The 17855-nt window shown below is 42.9% G+C and overlaps 2 protein-coding genes across 8 annotated transcripts in view; one reads left to right on the top strand and one right to left on the bottom strand.

Annotated features, from left to right (window-relative positions):
• Positions 1-13: 13 nt before the first annotated feature.
• LOC311271544 (uncharacterized protein) lies at positions 14-4790 on the bottom strand. 4 transcript variants are annotated; one of them, XM_084377278.1, is made up of 6 exons: positions 4732-4790; positions 3203-3249; positions 2393-2995; positions 2088-2176; positions 1766-1937; positions 14-583 (listed from the first exon to the last, which is right to left on the bottom strand). In XM_084377278.1, the coding sequence occupies exons 2-6, from the start codon at positions 3242-3244 to the stop codon at positions 425-427; spliced, it is 1065 nt and encodes a 354-aa protein (XP_084233404.1). In that variant the 5' UTR covers positions 3245-3249; positions 4732-4790; the 3' UTR covers positions 14-424. The 4 variants fall into 4 exon arrangements, with proteins under 4 accessions (XP_084233404.1, XP_084233402.1, XP_084233401.1 ...); XM_084377276.1 differs by lacking the exon at positions 4732-4790 and having other exon boundaries at positions 2393-3103; positions 3239-3245; XM_084377277.1 differs by lacking the exons at positions 3203-3249; positions 4732-4790 and adding an exon at positions 932-1026 and having other exon boundaries at positions 498-583; positions 2393-3174.
• Positions 4791-11220: 6430 nt separating this feature from the next.
• pak5 (p21 protein (Cdc42/Rac)-activated kinase 5) overlaps positions 11221-17855 on the top strand; it is a 75216-nt gene continuing 68581 nt past the window's right edge. Inside the window, exon 1 of one of the 4 annotated variants that reach the window (XM_084377763.1) lies at positions 11221-11242. The gene's annotated coding sequence lies outside the window, so the exon portion shown is untranslated. Of the gene's footprint in view, positions 11243-11262; positions 11374-12351; positions 12617-15119; positions 15185-17855 lie in introns of those variants that run through there. The other 3 variants (XM_084377761.1, XM_084377760.1, XM_084377762.1) reach the window with 3 other exon arrangements.

Genomic DNA, 17855 nt, shown 5'->3' with positions numbered 1-17855 from the left:
CGGTTTTCTGAGCAATATTTTTATTCAACAGATTGTCAATGATGTAGACACACGTATAATTCTGTTAGTATCAATTTAATCATATATGAAATATTGTACACAGTAATTACAGTAGCTGTAGCGTCTCTGTGCTGAAGAAAAAGCTTTGTGTATATTAAAGGGTTAGCTGTGTGGCAGAGGAAGTAGTAGCATATTATAAAATGAGCTCAGCTCATGTCAATATTAATATTACATCACATTATAACACACTAATGTGTTCGATCTTTAAGCATCATGATCAATAAATTGGGATGTTTTAGTTCCTGCAGGTGAAGCCTATAGATGGAGTGTGTAAATTTCTATGTGTTGTATTTGTGTATATGCATAAACACTCATATACGTGTCATGTGTTGATGCGTGTGCTGTGTGAGTAACAGTGTGCTTCCTATGGGAGAATCTCCATGTTGACGTAGGTGAGGACGACATCGTGCAGGATGTTGATTCTGTCGATCTGGTTGAGCTCTCTGACGCGGTGTCTGAACTCAAACAGCGGGATGTTGTTCACGGCGACCCTGAACGCCTCGTGGGTGCACAGGATCTTCATCTGGGAACAGAGCAGAGTAATGTGTTTCCTCCATCAAGGCTGTGTACATTTAGAAAAGAAATGTAATCATCATTTCATTTGGGAAGAGTCACTTTGCAGGGCCAAGAACAGAAAAGATGTCCTGAGTCTAATAAAGATGATTTAATGTCTGTTTAATTAAACTTTACTGGCTGGAAAAATAACAGTAAAACTGAAGGAAAAGTCTGTGAGTCTAGTTGTTTTTGCTGCCAGTAAACACGGACACAGACTGTGTGACAGAATTAGCTCTCCGGGTTAGTAACCTCTTGGCAAAGCCTGTGAAGCGTAATGGTTATTGATGTTATTGAGCAACATGAGACCCCCACTGACCTCCAGGAGCCTTCCTGCAGTACAGCAGCTCCCTTATCTAGGACCCGCCTGCACAAACGACTTTCCAACCCTTGCCATCTTTTCCAAACGTTAGCCTGACGTTAACCATGGGGAAAGTGACCTGGAGTCAGTTAAAGGCACCATGTGTAGCACTGTGAAACATATGATGTTGAAGATCTTACCACAAACAAGCGAGAGCATGGTTAAAGGTGTTACATGTAAGAAATAGCCAGAATACAGAGAGCAGATTAACCGCTAACTGCTGCTCACTTTACTTTTTGTTGTAGCTATCGTTGGCTGTAGGGACTAGCTTCCATTAGCAAGTAGCTCAGTTAGCCATGGAGGGATATTATCAGGGACAAACCGACACTGTTTTGGTGAGTTTATTTCATTTAAAGTGTTTTACAACGAGTTAATGAGGAAGTTAAGCGTTGGTTCGGTAAAAGAGGGAAGCTTGAATTCAGACGGTGTGCGGTTGTATTTTTCTGTTTAGAAAGGAAAATGGGTGTAAAACTATTTCCTTGCTTGACATTTTGTGAGTTTATTTTGTCAGAGACTATCAGATTCTGTTGATAATATTTAGTTCATAAAGTTTTATACTAAAATTCTGCCCATATTTTACAAATTACCCCTTTAAAATAATCAGTAGCTTTCTGTTTGGGTCATTTATTAGTGTGCTAACGCAACAGTGGATTAGTAGCAGGCAGCAGACACCGACACTTTGCTCCAGGTGAATGTGGTAATGACTTTTTGACGCTAACATGCTACACATAGCATCTTTAAGCACTGCTTTTACAATCTGCTGCCCCGTCCCATTCCTCTTTTCTGACTCACCTCAAACGGGCTCCCCTGAGCGAAGGGGAAGGCTCCCTTCAGGTCCCGCTCCTCTGCGCCCCAGCGCTCACCCACTTTGTGGTTACGGACCACCACCTGTTTGCCGCCCTCGCTGAAGCGGGGGTTGATGTGGAAGGCGATGTCGTTGCCTCTCAGAAAGTTCACTGTGAACCTGCGGAGGATCGAAGCTGGTTAGACTTTAAACAGATCTGTATGTTTTGTATTAATTTTGAACAGAAATTTAACAAATAAACTGAAGAGACAATGTAAAAAATAGTATATAGGATCATAAAGTGATCTGAATACAGATAATTAAGCTCACATTTTAGCATTGGGTTTGACATGGCCCAGGATGGTCATCATCATCTTGTCGTAGACCCCTCGGGCCAGGTTCAAGTTGTATGGCACGCTCTGAACAGAAAGAGAGTAACATAAAAACAATCTGACACACATCAGTTAAATCAAAGAGCGGTTTTATTGTTTTGGGTGAGGGTGTTTGCTATGAAACTCCAGAAATGCTTTGTGGACTAAGAAACTTCACAATAAGTAGATTATAACTACATTTTTCACTTTTCCTTTAAGTCTTTCAACAGTAAAGAACATCAGAGGTCAGATTCTTTGACTCACAAGAGGTCCAGATGTGGGTGGAGGCCAGTGTGGAGGCACGTAAGCTGGATGCTGTCCAGGCCATCCTGACTGTCCAGGGTTATAAGGCCATCCAGGGTGTCCAGGCCACCCTGGTACACTTGGACGGGTGCCTGCAGCAGGACCAGGCGCTGGGACTGGGTGAGGAGTTGGAGTTGGAGCTGGAGCTGGAACCTGAGCAGGGACTTGAGCTTGAACTGGAGCCAGCGGCTGAGGAGGCTGGCACTGGGTGCCTGGCCAGTAAGGGTTGCAGGGCTGCACCGGAGCTGGAGCTGGAGCTGGGATGATGGTCGGGGCAGGTGCAGGAGCTGGTGTTATGATCTGAGCCGGGGCTGGGTATGAAATCGGTGCGGGGACAGAGGCCGGGGCTGGGTATGAAATCGGTGCAGGGACAGAGGACGGGGCTTGTTGTGTGCCAGGCCAGCAGGGTGTGTTTGGTTGGCCGGTCCAGCAAGGTGCAGGCTGGGTGGGCTGCCCCGGCCAAGCAGGGAACCCAGCTCCAGACGGTGGCAAGGTGGGCCAAATACTGTTAGCCTGTGGGGCAGAGCCAGAGGACGGGCAGCTGCCACACAGAGCATCAGAACACTGAGAAGGAGGAGGTGGAGAAGAAGGTGGAGATGGAGAGGCAGACGGGTCAGAGGCCAGTACAGAGAAATGGGGAAGAGAGAGGGTGGAAAGGATGGAGGACACCAACTTGCAGTTGCAAACATGGCCGTTTGACGTAAGCAAAGAGTTAAGCATTTACATTTAGATGGAAAATGTGGAGAAAATAGATGATAAAATGAATCTTACCAGTGTGGGGTTCTGACAATGTGGTGTGGTACTTACATCCATGCTGCCTGCAGGAACAAGGTCACTTTTATTTACTTTACACTCAGAACAAAAAGCTAAATATATCCCAGTCTGTAATCATAAATGACACAACATGGAAAATAAATAATAAGATACACAACATGCAGTCGGACTGAGCTGTGATGAGCTGCAGAGAGAAGATATAGTTCTCTGGTTGACCACCAGAGGACTCCACAGCTTCTCAGGATGTCAGAGAGATCAGCCAACGCTGCACTGGACTGTCTGTCTGTCTGTCTCCATGTGCATTGTTAACTCATTGGATGCTGTGGCATGCACTAATTGAATGATGATGACCACAGGAAGCATCATGAGTAACATAATGGTATATTGATTCTGTGGTTATTTCACCTGGAGAGGAATGTGCAGCGACAATGATCCTCTGGAGTCAATAGTCGTCCTTGTGACTGCAGATTCAATTACTGTGACTCGATTATTAAACCAACTGGTCTTAATATTTCAGGCCTCTTATTGATGTTTGTTAATAGCAGAGGTGAAATATGTACTCAAGTCCTGTCGTTTAGTAAACACAGCAGAAACACAGTGTCGAAGAGCTCTGACACAAGTCAAATGATTTAAAATTCTTACAGAAGGAAAACTAGGAAAAGGATATAAAGTATTTTTTTGTTTAGTTTTAGTTTAGTTTATTTTCAGTCATTATCCAACTTATAAAAACGCAAATACGCTGATAGAGAGACAATAAATTAACTTAATGCTTTCTAGCTTCAGGAAAACAAGTCAAACAAACAAATAAATAAACAAAATAGGACAGAAAAGATGTAGCTACCTAATCATTAAATATATACTTAAAGTACAAAAGTAAAAGTACTTATAATACAGAATGAAATATTAAAGAATAATGTGTGTTAGACTATTGAATTATAATATAGATACATTAATGTGTTACAGCTGGTAAAGATGATTTAACTACTTGACATAGATTATCTGCTGGGTTGTGTGTTAATTTACTTGAGGATCAATAAAGTTTTATATGAATCTACAATATTAAATCATGATTTAGTTGTTGATTACATTTTGAAAGAGTAAAAGGGTAAAGTAGCAGAAAATACAAGTATCTTTAAATTGTACTTAAGTGCAGTATTTTAGGTAAAAGTACTTTTGACCACTGGTTATAACTGTATAAGTAGAAATATTGGTATATTATAACTAATTCTGTTATGATTTATTTTACTTACAACATATTATTAACAGTTTAAAAGTAAATTGATGCAAAAGATCCAGTCACATGTTACAGTATTAAGTATTTATTATTTAATGTAGATTAAGGCCTTTCAGTAGCTTTGTTAGCATCACCAAATAACCAGCAATCAAACTGATAAGCTACAACAGGAAACTAGCACATAATGCATTATTTTCTTGAAACTACACGTCCTGGAGTCAAAGATATAACAGATAATAAAATATGAAACCTTGTGTAAAGTGCCACAGTTCAGAATAAGACTGAAACTTACCTTCTCTGGTGTTTTAATCCTCAGGTGCACACAGGAGCGGGCTGCAGGCTGCAGTGCTGTTAAAGCCAAACACATCCAAACTCTCTTTTATAGCCCAACAAACCCTCTCAGCACTTGGCCACTCCTCACCTCATCACTCCACTGTCAGGACAAATACCACATGCTCACATGTCAGGAAATGTATGTAAATAAGAAACATGTTACATTGCTGAATATCCAGCTCAATTTTTTAATGTTATCTTTTCCCACGACTGTTTGTCAGCCGGTAATGATCTTATAAATTAAACTAAAGTGACAGAAACTGGAAGAGAGAGTGAGAGTCACACAATATAAAACCACTGACATGCAAAGACTTTATTTAAATGGTTTCCACTGACAACACATAGACATGTTGTTGTGCTGATGTGGTCCACTTCACTGTTACGCAGTCATGGGACTGTGTAACGCTCATATCTGTCTCGGGCCTCGCAGGGTAACACAATTACAGCAGATAGACAAAGAAGTCAGGAACTCAGTGCTGTTTTTTTTCTGTATGTTTCCAATGACTCAGGCACTGACGGCTGGAGAGTCAGACATTACTGCCTGGTTCACCCTCAGGTTAAGTCCCTCAGTGGAGGCGTTCTTCAGATTTTCCCTGAGAATCTGTTAAAAATAATTCACAATGTCAGAGATTAACGTCGGACCCTCCTCTGAGGCTCATCGATTCGTGGTGTTATCGATAACGTTAAACAGAAGAGGCGTCAGGTTCGAACTCGGCCCAAATAAATCGACACGTAATCGTCACAATCGAGTCTCCGGGGCGACGGCTTCATAACAAATATATGTGGATTCACACAGTCGCACTGCTTGTCCTCGCACTGTTATTAGATTAGAGCATCATCTGAGCTGAAGAAATGCCAGAAACTGCAGAAAGCTCTGAGAATGCTGAGACTTAATCCTCCAAGAATTCAGCTCCTGATGTTTATCCAACTGGGTCTTTAATTTTTAAACTCTAACAGCCATCAAAACCATCTTTTATATAGAGTATAATGTACACAGATTGACCTTGAAGTGGCTACTTTGGGTTCAGATAACCGTTTACCTTCAAGCAGAAGATTTAAATCTGCGACACACAGAAGACACTCGATAGAAAAAGTCCATTTTCCTTCTGACAAAGTGTTTTTTTCTGTCAACTGCATTTCTCAGGGTTAGCAGGTTATTGCATCATAAACATTTACAGTGCTCAGCTTCCAAGAATAAGTACAAAAAAAAAAATCATATCTATTATTTGTATTCACCAAACACCTACACATTTTCAGCCAAGTCTGTCTCTAATAACGTTCTTACAGAAGCTTATTGAAGACACAGCAGACAATTTTAAAGTCAATGCGAAAACATTAGCAGGGAATCTTTTTCCTTGTTGGTGTTGATGTGTTCAGAAACACAAGACACAGGCAAAATATTAAGAAACACACTTATATATGACTGCAGAGTGGTTTTACACTGCACGACCGCCACAATTTCACCAGTTCAATTTAAGCCAGCAACCGTTGTTGTTGTTGTTGTTGTTGTTGTTGTCTACCTTAAAGAAAATCTTTAAATTAAACTTAACCTAAGTACCTTATAGAGAAAAACAACAACACAATAACAAAAAATAAGAAATACTAAACATATATTTCTAAAATAAAGAGATAGAGATCTTCTGGGGGATCATTAAAGGATTATTGTGTCTTTTCTTGTCTTGTCGTATCGTATCATATCGTATCGTATCGTATAGTTTCTTGTCTTGTCTTGTCGTATTGTATCGTATCGTATCGTATCGCATCGTATCGTATCGTATAGTTTCTTGTCTTGTTGTATTGTATCGTATCGTATCGTATCGTATCGTATAGTTTCTTGTCTTGTCTTGTCGCATTGTATCGTATCGTATCGTATCGTATCGTATTGTATAGTTTCTTGTCTTGTCTTTTCTTGTCGTATTGTATCATATCGTATCGTATCGTATCATAACGTATAGTTTCTTGTCTTTTCTTTTCTTGTCTTGTCGTATTGTATCATATCGTATCGCATCGTATCATAACGTATAGTTTCTTGTCTTTTCTTTTCTTGTCTTGTCGTATTGTATCATATCGTATCGTATCGTATCATAACGTATAGTTTCTTGTCTTATCTTATCTTATATTATCTTATCTCAAATGTTGTGACTCTCATCTGTTGTACTTTGTTCATGATGCTGTCTGTTGAGGTCTGACTCATCATCATCATCAGTTACAGAAACCTCACTGGAATATTTGCCATTATTTCTGCTATGAGTTTACACAGCGGCACTAAATGTCTAATACTGTATAATAATGTGTCACATGTTCATGTACAACACAAAGGCACATGTGCACACACACACACACACACACACACACACACACACACACACACACACACTTGTGCTCATTAATTCTTCATGAGTGTATGAGAGCACCCTGTAGTCTGTCCTCAGGAGGCCAGCTGTGACTCACACATTAGGCAAGCGAAGGGTGCGGCCATGTTGGACAATTTTGTGTGTGTGTGTTTGTGTGTTTGTGCATTTTTGTGTGACAGCACTCGGATCTGTTGAATGGAGCATCTGGGCTGATTAGATCCTAATGTCTCATCATCTCCTATAAGCCGTTACAAGGCAAATTGTATCGTCCTTTTATTGTTGTTTTAAATTGATTTTTAATTGTTTTCAGAATTAAATGATAAACAGATGATGGTTTGTCATTTGCCCACGCACACCAGGGACTGTGGTGGGTTACAGCAAACAGTGAAATGTGTGGAAAATGTAACAGCACTAATTATATAGTTGTCAGTATGTAGCAGTATATCAAATAAAGGCTGATGTTTCATGATGTTTAAGGCAGCGTGACATTAAAGCTAATCAATATTTATCTATTAACAATGGACCAAATGACTACGTATAATGTGAAAGGGGTCACATGTTTGACCTTTGCAGTTTCCTTAAGCTAGTCAGGGCATTTTATTGTCTTTCAGTTTATTATTTTGGTTTTCCGTCCTCATCAACCTTGTTTTCAGCTGCAGCAGGTTCTGGCAGCTCTATTTTCAAAGTGTAAGTTGATGTTAAGTGTTTGTTTTTGCTTATCTTGACCACATTTTTATTCACGTGTAGATGAGACATGGTGAAATGGTGACATAGTGGACCGGTGGGTCTGCCACTGTCCATACAGCACTGAAGAAGAGACAGACAAAGTGGGCGACCAGCTGAACATAGCAGAGCATTAGCAGCTGTTGAGCCAAATGTTTCTCTCAGCAGTTATTGAAGACCAAAACAAAGATATAAGGAGAGTGATGATTGATTTATATCCTTTAAGATGTAGATGTAGGTGACAGAGCTCAGGAGTTGGTGGAAACCAAAATGGAGCAAAAATAAGTTGTTGGTTGGTCATGAACACATCCTCAAATGATTGCTGATGTTGCCCTGTGTCTGCTGGATATATAGTCTGAGCAGGTAAATGCTTGTCAAGATGGTTTTCATATCGTTTTCTAATAATACGTCACCGTCTTACTGCCCCTAGTGGCTAAAAAGATGTCTTTAATATGTCAAATACTAAAGTAAACACTTTAATCGAGAAATTTGTCTTTGTTCTTGCAAAGCACAACATTAGCCTCACAATACCAACTTGGAAGCAAGTTGAAACTGTGTCTTACTCATGAACTCTTTAAAGGATAAACTCATGAAGAAACTCTTTAATAACAGCACAATGTATAGTTTATTATTATTATTTATAAGCACTTATAACAAACTTAACAGTTTATAGATGATTATAAATGTTGATTTAAGCTTAATGAGTTTCTTATATTTCTTAATATTCGTATTACAAGCAGATTTATTGAGTTCAAACCATTTTATATTGTCATTATTAAAGAATTTTAGTTGTTAACGTTGTAAAAAATATAATATGATGTCTAAGTATTGTGTTGCAGAGATATCTACTGAAGTTAGCATGCTAACCAGCTAGCCTCGGCCTGTCCTGGTCCAAAGCTCCCGGGCTAGTGGTCTGAACCACTAGCTGCACGGCTAACTGAGCTAACTAGCTAGCATGGATTTGACAGGTGGCCAATTCTTACATATTGCACCTTTAAGCCTTTACTAAGCATTTTTGTTGGTCTATTAAATAAACATGTGTTTAATTATGCATTTGCTAACAGTTATCGAGGGTTTTTGCAGCTGCTAAATCAAAACAACTCACTGTACTGACAAAGTTGTTTCTGGAGCGGGCTAGAAGAACATCAGGCTGTGTGTTGGCCCGTGATGTTCTCCAGCACAGTGATCAGGCTTCACACAAACCATAAAATGAAGGTCGCTGCGAGGATGGTAGGGGATTGTTTTGCCCGGGCTGCGTATCGTCCGAGGAGATCTCTTGCCAGGAAACAATCCAGAACATTTGGTTCATGGTTAGTCTCCAGGTTGGCCCGTCAGCCTGTCAGAGAGCTGGAAACTGGCAACACTTTGTTTTCCTCAACCCTCTCGTACGCACTCAACCAAATCTGTTCTTACTGAACAATGTGAAATAAGTTGCAATAGAAACATCCTGCATGTGTGACAAATACAGCTCAGTCTGAACCAGAGAGTCGATCACAGTGCTTCATTCGAGTGGATGTTCACCATGTGGTCATGACATACGCTGTCCGATGGGAGAGGGACGACGATGATGATGATGTCACTTCTAGGAGATCTTCTTTTGTGAGCTTCGACCAATGAGGGAGTCGAGGAGGCGACCGTGAGGCGTGCTGCTGTTAGGCAGAAGAGAGCATCCTGGCAGGAGCAGAGTTTTCCAAAGTGACAGCGGTGGCATTAGCCTCTGATAAGCTCCGGGCCGCATTCCAACACTCGTAAACTTCAATCTCCTTACCTCTCTTTCCTCCTCCTCCTCCTCCTCCTCCTCCTCCTCACCACTTATTTCCTGTTAAAGGTGCAATAACAAGTCGAGTGGAGTTTGAAAAGAGACATTTCTACGAGGTATTCCCCACTCCAGGTAGAAACGTCTGTGGTTCAAGGTGTGTTTCTCTGTGAGACGGTGCTTTCCAATTATAACCTGCGAGTGTGTGACTGAATCAAAAGACGGTGTGTAAGAGTGGCTTCAAAGAAAATTGCTACAGTTGCCATGGGGACAGTAGGACGTTTTTGTTTCCCAGGGACTCGAGCGTGGTTATTTTAAAACGATCATCGTATCTGGACGACTGTGAGATCAGTCTAATGTCACGAGTGAGGATGTGTCCCTCTGATTTATGCAGCAGTACCGTCAGCAGGTAGTTACTACGACTCCCAGTGAGATGCCCTCTGGTAACCTGCGCACTCCCACAATGCACCACTAGATGGAGATGTCAAATCCTCACAGAGGGGGAAGTCTTGCTCCATGAACAGCAATAGGATGAGTCTGTAATCTATGTAATCTTCACAGATATCATAACAAACTATTGTACATGACATGAGGATCTGATGAGGCACTGCAGCCCATTAAAGGGATGTTCCACTAAATGTTTTGGAGCATGCAAAAGTCTCAGGCAGTCGTCGAATTGGTAGAAATATTTAAAAATGCTGAAATTGCCTCCATGTCGAGCGATCGGCCTCCTCAAAGCTTCAAAGACACTTTTTAATGACACCTTTCCAGAGGGTGCTTCTTAGAGATAGGCCTATATTTGGGGAGAGGTATCACTTCTCAGCTCTTCTGCAAAAATAAAAAAAGAGAGGTAAAGATATTCAGTCACTTCATCTTAAATGCATCATCAGGCTTCCCCCACCTTCCCCTCGCGTGGCTGTGTGAGAAGGAAAGATGTGGCTGTCCATAAAGCCCCATAATAAGCACAGCCTATAATAGGCCCTGAGCTTGAAGGGGGGGGTGTTCCCACTTGCTTTACAGTCCCAGCACTTATTTCCCAAGGGGATTTATGGGTGGCAGGGAGAGGCCGCATGGGAGACGGAGCAGGCGAGGACAGTGTCATCGCAAGTGGAGGAAAAAAATCATCGAAGCGAGGAGAGACGGAGTAGTGAGGAGGAGCGTTTGTCCACTTCTGCATGCCGACGTATATTGTAGTTACACACATGTTGCTCATGTGTGTGGTCAGAGGAGGTGTGACCTCTCCACCTGTATGGACAGCTGTCAGGAGACAGGGAAGGCCTCCTAGAAAACAAGACCTTGGTGTAATAATGGCTGCTCCTCTCTCCCCACTCTCTCCCTCAGTTCACCAGACAGTCAGACATAAGGACTTCCCCTCGTCACAGCGGGAGAAATTGACTCGTGTCCTCGCACATTCACTTTACTGTAGTCTGGGGAAGAGCCCCGGCGCTTCAAACGGCCCGTCAGAACCAGAGATGGGGGATCAATGAGGGCTGTGACACCGTCAGAGCTGTCACACTGCGTCGTATCCCCACTGCTCCGGGGCTACAGCCTGCGTCTGCCTTCACTTGAGGAAACCCTCACATGAAAACTGGTGCCTAACACGCTCTTCAGCTTGATACGGTGATGCACTTAAAAGGGTGCGAGGCTCCATTTTTTGTTTTTGGTTTGAAGTAACAGATCAGTATCAGACCTTTCATAAGCTTTTATGCTTCGTTACCTAATCTTAAAATAACCACAAAGCAAATCTGGGGCCTTTCTCTTCTGACTGGTGAGCAGTTATCAATTTATCTTTTACTTTTAGCTATTTCAACCATATATCATAGTTTTAGCTTTCTGTCTCTACAACTGATTCATTGCTTTTAACTACTTATCAAGTATTTGTTTTAGTTTGAGCTGTTTCAGCCATTTTTACATTTTTACACCATTTATCCATTAATACTTTTAGCTAATTGCTCGCTGCACAGGTGCCTAGGCTACTTCTAGCTCAACCAGAGGCCTAGCTAGGCTATGTCCTACTTTTTCAACCGTTTATCCATTACTTTTGGCTAATTAGCAATCTTTTTTAATAATTGTGTCCATTTATAGCCCACATCAGCCTATTTTTAGCCATTTATTTCGACCATTTATCTATTAGGGGTACTAACTATTTCAACTATTACTTTTAGCTAATTAGCCCGACATTAACTTTTAGCAATCCTTTTCAACCGCTCATTTTGAGCTAACTATTACAACCATGTATAGGCTACATTATCTACTTTCAGCTAACTATTTCAACTATAGGTCTATATAATATTTTTAAGCCTTCTTTTAAAACCATTTCTACATTACTTTTAGCTAATTAGCAATCTTTTTCAATAATGTAGTTCATTTATCAGCCTATTTTTAGCCATTTATTTCTACCATTTATCTATGAGGTGTACTATTTCAATATAGGTCTATATCATACTTTTTATCTAACTATTTCAACCATTTATCAGTCATGATTGATAACCATTTAGCTAGCTAACCGTTACTTTTAACCTAGTTTAGCTAGGTGTTTAGCTTCCTCTGCTTGCATGCTAACTAGCTTCCACCTGATCCCAAACCTAGTGTGTGCTTGAAACAAGCTAATGTTTTGTGTCTCTGTATTGATCCCTACGTCAGCTCTGTGACATCCAGCTGAAAGACACGTCTCAGACAGGACTTTCCCATAACGGATGTATATTATAACCGTGTGCGGTTGTGTGTGGACGATGTGACGGGGGCTGGAGGACACACAGGTGCTCTACATATCCGCGGCGCTCTCCGCCCTCTCCGCCACCACAGACTGCGCTCATTCGCTCTCCTCCAACAGCCCGGATGTAGCGCTACAGGACCGCACAGTCCTCCTCTCACCGATAATAACATGGCGCTGGCAGACACATAACGGTGCCCACCATCATCATAATAATAATAATAATAATAATATCCACAACAACGGACCAAAATAAGCCGCGGGACATGTGAGCTCTTCGACCCCGGGGGACAAGCAGGTAGGTGCGGGGGGGCTTTTCTTGTCCGACTAAAGACGATGAGACCCGGTTGGAAAATGCTGGTGCTGGTGCTGCTTCTTCTTCTTCTTGCAGGGGGGGGAGAGAAAAAGACGAAATGCTCGACTGAGGGTTTGAGTTTGTGTGTCTGTGTACGTGTGAGTGAAGCAGCAGAGTCATGCAGGGCTACGTTGCGTTTGTGTCGATGGATAATCGTTGTGTAGCGCGTGTGTGTTGTCATGGCTGTCAGGAGGCTCGCTCTCTCCGCGCGACGACCGCTGTCCTTGGTATTGAACCGGGGGGGTGGTACACCTATGTGCGGGCTACAACCAGGCCTGTGTGTGTAGCCTGGTTTTCATTACATCCTCTCATTGAGGAGGAATTAATGTCGATGTTTGGGAGAAAAGAAAAAAAAAAAAAATCAGTGTGATGCACCTCCAGCCTTGTGTGTGTGTGTGTGTGTGTGTGTGTGTGTGTAGTGGTGTGTTTACAGCCTGCATGTTGTCATAATCTCTTTTTATTGTAGCACTCCTCCTTTTTATTTATGGCCTCTACGTTATGACAGTGATGATGACAGTGCAAGACATTACACATGCTAAAGTGTGTGTGTGTGTGTGTGTGTGTGTGTGTGTTGAGGCTAATGTAGGCCAGGTAAAGAGAAGGGGGGGGGGGGGGCAGGAACAGATGGCTTGTGTTCAAGTTCATTGTGGCTTTTAGGATTAGATTGTGTGTAGAGATGAAAATTAAAAGTGGTGGCTGTAAGGCCCCTGTGAGCCTGACAGGGGTTCCCCCTTCTCCTGAGCTCGTAATCGCACCCTAACAGCAACACTGCTGTTAATAGGGGTAATAATGACATGTAGCGCAGAACCAGGAGGCTGTGAGGAGGCCCGAGAGCGTGTTTCATGCACCGATGTGACTGTTAGACGACACAGTGGAGGTGGTTTGTGGTAGTGTAGCATAAAGGAAGCTAGTTATGACCTCCAGTCGACAGTGATCCTGATGTAAAGTACAGCTGGGACTCAAATAATCAGTCCATAAGTCGATCAATGGATGAATTATACTCAGTTTTTAAGCAGAAGTGCATTTGTTAATGTCTCCTTGGTGGCCATTTTGCAAAACAAGTCTGCATTGATTCACCTTATCAATTAAAGCTGCAGTATGTAAGAATTTCGGCTTAAAACATTCAGAGTGTGAGGATATAACAGTGCTGACGTCATGTCAGAGATGTAATGTGTTGCAGAGATAGCTACTGAAGTTAGCATGCTAACCGGCTAGCCCCTATCCGCTAGGGGAGGTGATAGTCCGATAGTAAACAAAAAACCAACACTCCCCCCCTGTCCCCGGCAGAGTCAGCTAATGTGACCGCTAGCTGCTCGGATAAACTGAACTATAGCTAGCAGCAGTTAGCAGTTACTCCGGTGATATGTTGCCCACTATATGTTTGCAGTATGAGTTTGACAGGTGGCCAATTCTTACATATTTGCACCTTTAAAGGCAGCAGGTGGCAGTTTTGGTGCTTGGTGATGGCACTGCTGAAAAACATGGCGTCCTCCTGCCTTCTGCTATCCGCTAACTGCTGTCTGCTATCCACTTTCTCTTTAAAATCCCTGTCTGTACGGGAACTACCTCTAAGCTAGCTACGTGCTCAAAATGGGAAGCTAGCAGTCGTTAGCTTTTCATGAAACATGATCCACTCAACACTATCTTGCACGGGCAACGTCGCTCTGTCTTGAGTTTAGATTGATAACATGTGCAGTCGGACCTTCATCCAGCGCTGTAACACCGCTGTGTAGATGGCTCTGGCTGTGTGACACTACTCATATAACCTATATCAGTTTATATTCAATAAAAAGACATTAGAAAAGCCTCTACAGATAACTATGAAGGCAAAACTGACCTGAACATGTGTTACCTTCCACTAAACTGCCACTGTGCCCTCCGGGTGTTGTGATTTCTTTTTGCAGACTTTCTGTAATAAATGTGCCTCCAACTGAAGCCGAGATAACCTTGATGATATCATCATTTTCTTAACAAAACTCCCCCAGAACCAAAATAGATAGTTATACAACTGTTTTCACAGCCTTGTGTCGTCCTTCTCCCGACTGCCACGCTGATCCTCATGCAATGTGTAAAAGTCTGCATCCTCCTTCGCCATCATCGCCTCACATCGAGGTGAGATTAGATCTTTCCTGGGCCGTCCCGAGATGATGGCGATGTGCGTTCATTTTAAAAAACTTAGCAGCTGAGTCAACGTGTTGGTCTGTGCACGCCTGCCTGCACGCTGCCTGGTTATCCACTCTGTAATGTATTCAGTGGCAGCACCGAGCACAACAGCTTTACATAATGATCAAAGCTTGAGGGATGCCAGAGCATGGCTTCAGCCTGCAGTAATAATAATAATAACCTTTGAAGTTATCACAATCCCACAACCTCATTCCCTTCATATTCTGCCTCTCTCTCTCTCTCTCTCTCTGTTCCTCATTCTCTCTCAACCTCGCTCGCTCTCATTCGCACATGCACGGACCGACCCTCTCGAAGGTCCTCTCCTGTTTAATGTCTCTGGATACGAGGGTGAGTACTTTAAAAAAAAACGAGGATAGCGATAATGAACACATGACTAACTATTTTAGTCCCTGTGGCTCTGCACTAGACTGCTCTTCGCTGTCTATGAGGAGGCAGCCTCTCGTTGCTCGCACAAATTCACAATTACATAAGAGTCAGAGGGAGTCGTACGATGAATAATTTGACCAGAAGAAGAAGAAAAATCCAGCGCTGCTCGTCTTTTGCCATGCGCGCTTGTGTTACGTTCCTCTCCGCCGGTGCTACTTCCTTAACCTTCAAAGCCTGACCTCCTGTGCCACTGGCCAACATCTCTATCGCTCTTCCCCTAGTGTTTGAAATGCAAAGGGTGAGAACGTGTTATCTGTAATTGAAGCGTCTGATTCGGCCCTCTTATTTATATAGGAGCCTCTCGAGAAAAAACGTTTTTAAACGAACGTCTGGCCGACTCGCGCCGGTCAATCTTGCTAATAAAGGAGCGAGGGAGCATGCGAAAAAAGGAAGGAGGGAGGAAGAAGGGAGACGTGAGGAGGAAAGGTTATGAGAAGGGGAGGTAGAGCGGGACAGGTGAGGAGGATGAGCTGCAGCCCAGATGTGGTGGTGGTGGTGGTGGAGGGGGAGCATGAAAGGGAAATACAGATGGGTAAAGTAGTGGGATAAGAAACGGGGGGATAAATGGGGGAGATGAGGGGAAACAGAAGTGGGAGAATAAGAGGATCAGAAGCCCAGAGAGAGAGGAAGTCAATCTATCTGTCTGTGTAGGGGGTCCTCTCTCGCTTCCTGCTCGTTTAAGCTGCAACCGAGCCGTCCGTCTCAGCGCCAGACTCGTCTTCAGATGTCAGCACTTTTGTCCCAGGTTATTGCATTTTGCTGTCTTTTTTTTTCGTCCCGGGATTAAAAAAAAGGAAAGAAGAGCTTCCCTTGGGTTTTCTGCATGACTTGGCATGTCGCTAACAAAATGAGGTTGTGTGTTTTCTGTCTGTGTATGTGTGTGAGATGAAGACAGCCAGAGATTGAGTGTGTGAAAGAGACGTTATGACAGAGGAGGAGAGATGAGGATAAAGCAATTTAGAAAGATATAGGAGGATATAACATGTGTAGGATGGATGGATACTATCATACGCTACCACGGTTTACCTCTGCTGGAGTTACAACACGTCTTTATGATCTGAAATGGAAATCTTCCTTGTAAAATGGTGGTCAAATTACAGTTAATGCTCATTTTCAGGTCCATAATTGTATTCTGGGTTACTACTAGAATATGTTTGCATGCTTTACTGCTCAAGAAACACATCAGTTGTCTCAAACTGTCCAGTTCTGCAGCACTTTATTCCCCCTCTGTCTGTTTTAGCGCCTGTCTCTTTAAGGCCCCGCCTCCAAATTTACCCAGTCTGCTCTGATTGATCAACTCAAAGACGCCTGAGCCAGCACTGATAACGACAACAGAGCAAGAGCTGTGCAAATTCAGTCCAAACCAGCCGCGAGGCATAAATTATGCGAATGTGTGACGTGGTGACGTAGTGTGATGTCATAAAGTCACAGAATTAAAGGCAGGACTACCGATGAGGCGTTTCAGGAGCAGTGTTTTCTGTGGGAGAGAGGAGCGTCTGTTGGTGTGGACGTTTTACATGCACAAGAAACTATAAAACACACTGAAGGGAAGGAAAAAAAATGAAAAATCAAAAGAGGACTCCTTAAAAAATCAAAGATCTGCGCAACATCTGGCGTTATCTGACATCCAGCAACCAGATTAAAACGCTGTTTGTCATGGATCTAAGATGTTTGAGCTGTGTCACGTCTGTGTCTTCACAGACACACACACAGAAAGAGTTAACCCAGATACTCCGTCAGCATCAGAATTAGCCGGAGAGAGACGGTCCACCATAACCTACATCCTCTCCAGCTCCCTCGGTCTGACTTGTGTGTGCGTCTGCGCTCAATGAGGCTGTTCTACTTCTTCCCCAATTCCCCTCTTGTCCGAAAGGCTGGAAAGGCCTGACTGGCTGCTAGTGTGTGTGTGTGTGTGTGTGTGTGTGTGTGTGTGTGTGTGTGTGCCGTTGGTCATGGGGCTAAGGCATCAGAGGGCACTGATGAAGAGGCCCAGTGAAGCTTGAATACTCAGCGTTGCCCTCAGGCTACCGAGTGCTGCATCTGCCCCTGTTGCTGCCCAGCACAGCGCTGGCCCTTACAGCTCTGTCACCCGCCCTCCGGCCTGAAGGAGCTACGCTATGTCTTTGTAGGCCTGTGTGTGTGTGTGTCTGTGTGTGTGTATAGGCTCTGTATGTTGGCGAAAAGGAGGAGATTGTGCATGATTGTGCAGTAGAGGCCTAAATCTGTGTGTGTCTTTAAGCATTTTCCTGTGTCGGTGTGTGTTTGTGTGCATGTAAACTGCTGTAGTAACCACCAGGAGCCTAATTCCAGTTTAATCAGTATTAAAGCGATACCTGTTCAGAACAGACAGCCTTAGAAAGCCACTTGGTGCGTCTGCGCCCACGTTTGCTTCATCTGTATCGACTCTCATCTGTTCGACATCCACTTTTTATTACAGAAACCAGTTCTGACCTCGTCTAGGAGCATGTTTAGTTCCCCAAAATCAGTGTTAAAGAATAATATCATTAAATGAGAATGAGATTTAAACTTAAACTGCTTTTTTTTTAAGGCAATGAAAGAATTAAAGCTGACA

Source organism: Pagrus pagrus, assembly GCF_965226575.1.
Source record: "Pagrus pagrus genome assembly, chromosome: 16".
Taxonomy (NCBI): Eukaryota; Metazoa; Chordata; class Actinopteri; order Spariformes; family Sparidae; genus Pagrus; species Pagrus pagrus.
This window is presented reverse-complemented; position numbering and strand designations above follow the sequence as displayed.

Bases quoted from the DNA above. Each gene is read 5' to 3' on its own strand.
- LOC311271544 (XM_084377275.1), bottom strand. From the start codon at position 3,151: ATGCTTAACTCTTTGCTTACGTCAAACGGCCATGTTTGCAACTGCAAG. The intron at 2,177-2,392 runs GTGAGTCAAAGA...CTTTCTGTTCAG, and splicing joins CACCCACATCTGGACCTCTT to AGCGTGCCATACAACTTGAA. The intron at 1,938-2,087 runs GTGAGCTTAATT...GATCCTCCGCAG, and splicing joins GTCAAACCCAATGCTAAAAT to GTTCACAGTGAACTTTCTGA.